The sequence below is a fragment of the Bombus impatiens genome, unplaced genomic scaffold, assembly GCF_000188095.3.
Source record: "Bombus impatiens unplaced genomic scaffold, BIMP_2.2 scf_1112, whole genome shotgun sequence".
Taxonomy (NCBI): domain Eukaryota; kingdom Metazoa; phylum Arthropoda; class Insecta; order Hymenoptera; family Apidae; genus Bombus; species Bombus impatiens.
This window is the reverse complement of record NT_177531.1, coordinates 467,450-473,704: the sequence shown is the minus strand read 5'-3', so window position 1 is coordinate 473,704 and position 6,255 is coordinate 467,450. Positions and strand designations below refer to the sequence as shown.

Genomic DNA, 6,255 nt, shown 5'->3' with positions numbered 1-6,255 from the left:
GCGACGCCCCGCTACCCTTCCTCTCTGCCTATGCGTCCCCTCCACCGTTCCGTCAGAACGGCTACGAGCACGGCGTCGAACAGCTCCGCGCCGCGTCCCTTCGTCGCCGCTCTTCGGCCACCAGGATCGAGCGAGATCCATCGAAGGACGAACAGAGAAAGCCGAGAATCACAAGGGAACGTACTTGACAAAACCACCGACGAGAAATAAACGCGTTACGAATGGTGAAAGAGGATCCACCTAGCCACTGGATGCGTTTCGATCAGAATCAGCTACGAGAATATAATTATTATGTTTTAATCGGTCGTAACAGATATCGGAAGACTACGACGATTCGTGAGCAAATGAATTTATCTCTTTGATATTAAGGTTATAGCATTTAGGCAATAACATGTATAAGTATCCACGTTTAAATGTAAGTGTAAATGTGGTCATCGAGAGGGTAGAAATTTCGTTTTAATCGCAGAAACATTAGCAATTTGTCTTTGTATATGGGTATACGCATCGAATAAATCGTATGTTTTCTATTGCGCGATTCGGGTGTCTATTTATACGATCGATTACGGACAAGATTGTTGCTATTTCAACAACATACGACAAAGCGTTAACGCATCCTAGAAAAGGTGATGAACGCAAGAAGTACGGTACAACTGTCGTAATAAATATAATGCCGCATCACGCGCAAGGTAAGCGTAACATAATATGAATGATATTAATCTGTAATTAAAAACTAGATTTGGAATAAATCCTTTTCGAGATAGTCTAGTATAAATCATATTTAACGAAGAAACGTAGAATTTTACCTGTCGTTAATATTTCATTGCCAATCTATTCCTCTACCTTTTATCTTGATAATCTTTAGTATTAATATTGATTTTATTGAAATTTACAATGCGAATCGAATCGGAAAGGGAAAACTGGGAGAAATCTGATATTTGATAAAGTCTTGCCGAATTGCTAAATCAAGTGGCGCCATCGAGTGAGTTTACCGGCACTTATTTTTGTTACTGGATCTGCGATAAAACAGTGCAAGAGGAGGAACGTTTTTTCGATATATGTACGTATGGAGACGTTAGTAAACACTTTTATTTTCTAATAGAAGGAAATTACATGCCCACCGTTCCGTAGTCAAGTTTTTATATGACAATTTTTGTACCTTTTTTATGTACGTACAAATAAGTGTGTTCTATAATTAACAACGAGTCAGTCTACCCGTAGAACCTTATTCTATTCTTAAACTGTTCCGACTGAAGAGAAAAGATAAGCCGGGGTTGCCGAGGGTCTGTGTTTTATTTATACAACCTTCTCTGTCTGACTATATTTATATACGTATATTGAGAAAGCAACGACTTTAAACGGTGCACAAACAAGTAAGAACACCACGTGTTCCTAAATTTTTAAATAAAAATTCGAAATGCATAAACGCTACGTCTTTTAACATTTGCAATAAAAAAATTTTGATTAGGCAATGGAAATCGAAAACAATTCGAGTTAATGCATTATATATGAACACTTAATACGTTACTATTTTCATTTTCATTTCTTATTCGTTACATACGTTTATATGCTGATAAAATTAAAAAATTACACGAATCTTATACGCATTACTGTTACATGTACCATGTAAATGTAAAGATTAAACGAATTACACATCGAATTTAATTAAAATGTGTGCTTATAGTGATTTGAGTTTTACAGCTTCATGGATATATTAAGCAATTTTTCCTGTGTGCATCGATTATGCATGTTACGATAATTTGCAGTAATTTGCAATAATAGAATAAATGGTATCATGTAAATTTGATATCATTGACAAAAATCAATTTGACAACCTATATAAATGTTAACCTAACCTGAATCGATCTTTATGCGAAAAATGCAGGGAAAAGTTATTGAGGCACGAACAAAGTTACGATAGAATTTTCGTGATGTCAACTGGAAATATGCAATTTTCAGCTTTCAGCGAATAAAGACCCTGATCTCACGGTTAGGAACAAAGGTGTTCATGTATTGTTCAGGTTCAGCAATGTTCAAGGACTTTCGGTAATCGTCCACTACGTGAATATGAAATCGATTAAAAAATAAGTCGAAAATTTAAGCAACAAATAAGTATACTAGCCTGTCAATTTTCCAGCTTGTTGGAAAATTGATTAAAGTTAGTAATGAAACGACCACCGGAAATACACTGGAATTTCCGGCGTTGTCTGTTGGATCTGTCGTTGTGATTGGAGAGATGAATTGCGTCTGAGTAGAAAGAACGAATAGCGTCGTGTTAATAGAGGCTTAGAGGGAATCGGAAACTGTTGCTGACTCTCTTTCTTTCGGTCGTAAGCCGGCACCGGTTCACCATAAGAACCGACTGTGACGCGTGCCAACTGTTCCGAAATTATTCTGGTGCGCAGTACACCGTTGCATTTACTGATCTCATCGGTTCCACCAGCCTACCTTGTATCTTCTGACGTGCTTTTAACGCGGTAAGCTCTAAACAGTACGCGATGGCGGCGGTTGACTGTTACCAGAATCAAGCCCAGACCGAGGGTACCGGCCAACAGACACAACAGCAGTCTCAACAGCAGCAGCAACAACAATCACAGTCACAGCAACAACAACCCCAGCAACAACAAGCCACTGCCGGAATCCCAGGGAAAGATGACGAACGCAAACTTTTCGTCGGTGGCCTATCGCGTAATACCACCGACAAGGAATTACGGGATCATTTTAGTAAATTTGGAGAGATCGAAAGCATCTCCGTTAAAATCGACCCCTACACCGGTGTTTCACGAGGTTTTGCGTTTATGGTATTCGCCAATCCTAAGACAATCGACAAACTTCTGGCTTCTGGCGAGCATTACATCAATAAGAGAAAGGTTGGTTATACTGCAGAAATTAAAATCTATTGCTAAAGCTTAAGAACTACTTTCCAATTATTTTTGTATCTTATTCCTTCAATGAGATTTCCTTTGTTTTGGTGTAGGTGGATCCCAAACGGGTGAGTAAAAAGCCCCAACATGGTAAAATTTTTGTGGGTGGCCTTACTCCTGAAATTACCGACGAAGATATCAAAACATATTTTGGACAATATGGTACAATTGTCGAATTACAAGCACCATTCGATAAGGTAAAAAATCAGAGAAAGGGATTTTGTTTCATAACATTTGACTCGAAAGAAGTAGTGTACAAATTACTTAAAACACCTAAACAAACGATAAATGGTAAAGAAGTGGATGTCAAGAAAGTGAAAGTTAATCCAGACCCAAGGAATCAAGGATTTTGGGGTCCAGGCTATGGTTATGGATATGGCGGAGGCTATGGTTACATTCCTGAATACTGCAATGGCTATCAAGGAGGATATGACGATATGTATGCAAACTATGATTATGCTGGTTATGATGGGTATGACAACATGGGATATGGGGTTCAAGGTAAGCCAAGAGGAAATGGTCAGGGACCACGTCAATTTCAGAGACATCAGCCGTACTAAAAACAGATTTATAAATCCTACATACTCAAAATTTGGTGATAAAGCAAGAATATAGCAAGGAGTAGACCAACTTTGTCTGAATGCAGGCTAAGACTGAGATAGGGAAATTTGGGATAAAAGAGCTTGTAAGTAGAGTCATTGGGAAACTCTTATAGAAGCACCAAATTCCCTGATCTTTGTACATTGGGTCTGTAAAATACTAGATAGCTCTATGTACATTTACTAAAAGAGAGGAAATGAATTTTCAATTGATTTACGATTGGTATAATTTAACGAGTCAAAAGAATCATGTCTTTTTCTATCTATGCACATTTTATCACTTACTACATAAACAAGCTATTCATGAAACTATTAAAATAGATGTCCAAGTATTTTTATTAAAACCGAATACTTTATATATGAAGCTGTTTCTCTTACATAGGAACCATACATAAGCTAAAAATTGAAACGATTGATTTACTCCTATTTTCTTGTTATTCATGATTCATAATACTAACATGTATATCTTATAATTTAATACTCTAATTATTCTTTAGCATCTTAAGTTGCATTACTAAAGTATTGTTTATTATATGCTTGGTGTTAATCTTATTAGAGAACACAATGCTGTGTTGTTCACGATAGGACTTTATGTTGATAAACAGTTTCAGTTCAGAAAGCATGTGTCAGTTAGAGGTAATTGATAGAAGTAAAACAAAATACCATTCATGGACCAATGGTTCGTACTCCTAATTAAATGTACTTCTTCCTCATAAATTTATAACCTATACGTATTATCTAGTATCATCCATAATTGTTTGTACACTAAAGTAAGTTCTGTAACTTATACGAATCATAAGGTATTGTAAGAAACATACGTATCCTCGTATGTTAATATGTATATACGTGTACACATACATACGTTGTACACGTGTGCGAATTAGCATATAATGCAGTAGGAATTAAGAAAAAGATAAAAATATTTCAAAATGAATATAATTAAAATATGAACGTCCTGGGTAGATACGCGAAGAGTGCGCGAGTGGTAGAAGATGGTTACAAAATATTCTAAAACAATATTTGAAATCACATCAGAAGAGCAATAAATATACCGTAATGTACACAGAATTTTATAATGAGTTATTTAGTATCTTTCTTTCTTTTTTTCCCTGTTTTCTTTTTGTTTTTGTTGATATTTTAATGATATTTTAATTGTCATGAAAACTACAGCTCCAGAAGTACCTTTAATACAATTAATGATTTCCGAATGTTGCTACACTCGTGTACTCCTATGTCTCATAAAACTCAAGTATAAATATAACAAAACTGATCATGGCTTGTTATATGAAAAATGTTTTGAAGACCCTGAATCAACAGAATGTTTAAGGCATTGAAACTAGCAGAAATATAACTTTTGTATAATTTAGGCTACTATGACATTTTTTGCATTTGCATCAAACAGTTGTTCCTGTCTGGTGTACAAAGACTGCTCTTCATATCGCAAGAAGACTGTTAATGTGTAGAGTATCGTTTGAAATGATACAAATACTAGAGAATTTGACAGCCAATACATCTTGTGATCTTCTGGACTAAAAAAAAATGTTTAAAGATGACAAAATAAATACATATAGCAAATGTAAATATGGCATTGTGAGGATTACATTTAGGTACATCGAAATTATATTACACACAAGGCTGATAAGGCTTTAAACATTCAAGTTTTTCTCAGATGTTACAAAAGTAACGACAGTTTGGCTTAAATAAATTTCATAATACACATATACACGGAGACTGCTCTTCATATCGCAAGAAGACTGTTAATGTGTAGAGTATCGTTTGAAATGATACAAATACTAGAGAATTTGACAGCCAATACATCTTGTGATCTTCTGGACTAAAAAAAAATGTTTAAAGATGACAAAATAAATACATATAGCAAATGTAAATATGGCATTGTGAGGATTACATTTAGGTACATCGAAATTATATTACACACAAGGCTGATAAGGCTTTAAACATTCAAGTTTTTCTCAGATGTTACAAAAGTAACGACAGTTTGGCTTAAATAAATTTCATAATACACATATACACGGAAAAAAACCGTTTTTTAAAAAAAAAAAAAAAAAAAAAGAAAAGAAAATATTTTAAGCCAAGCTAATTGTGCTTTTGGAAAGTGAATCTGTATACTATGTATACCATATTTGCTGCGTGTGGAAAAAATATATATATATATAAAAAAGAGATCAGATTGTGAAATTAAAGCAAATAACACAAATATTTTGTTACTATTGATTACTATTCGCCTGTTTCACCCATGACACAGTGTATATTTTAATTATAACAAAAAATAAAATATTCATTACTTGAAAAGTATTTTGTGATATTCTTCTTTCAATGAAAGCTTATAAATAAATAGAAAAGTACTCTTCTAAAAAAATTTATACAATTATCTTGAAAATGGTAATTTGATACAAATCCTTTCTCATCCTGACTTCGATTTAATTTTAATAAAAATATGAATTTCAGTTTTGTAGGTTATTATTATAGCTTTATATTGCTATAATTAGTATCATCAACATTATTTTCTATATATATGTACCCTTATATATCCCTATATAATATATATATATATATATATATAGGAAGATTGCATAATCATAATAAGTATAAATAAATATATATCTGAGCAAATAAAATTAATAGTGATACTTAAGATATGAATCATCGATTAATTTGAACAAGTTTTCCGATCATTTAATCCTATAGTGCTTTATATGTAAAAAAAAATTAATAGA

At 33.7% G+C, this 6,255-nt stretch overlaps 1 protein-coding gene across 1 annotated transcript; it reads left to right on the top strand.

Annotated features, from left to right (window-relative positions):
* The first annotated feature begins 1,728 nt into the window (after positions 1–1,728).
* On the top strand, positions 1,729–5,735 carry LOC100748589 (RNA-binding protein squid). Its single transcript, XM_012391707.3, has 2 exons — positions 1,729–2,867; positions 2,975–5,735. Exons 1-2 carry the CDS (start codon positions 2,496–2,498, stop codon positions 3,479–3,481), a joined length of 879 nt encoding a protein of 292 aa, XP_012247130.1. The 5' UTR covers positions 1,729–2,495; the 3' UTR covers positions 3,482–5,735.
* The last annotated feature ends 520 nt before the right edge of the window (positions 5,736–6,255 follow it).

Coding starts and splice junctions, on each gene's coding strand:
- LOC100748589 (XM_012391707.3), top strand. CDS start 2,496: ATGGCGGCGGTTGACTGTTACCAGAATCAAGCCCAGACCGAGGGTACC. Junction 2,868..2,974: donor ATTACATCAATAAGAGAAAG/GTTGGTTATACT, acceptor GTTTTGGTGTAG/GTGGATCCCAAACGGGTGAG.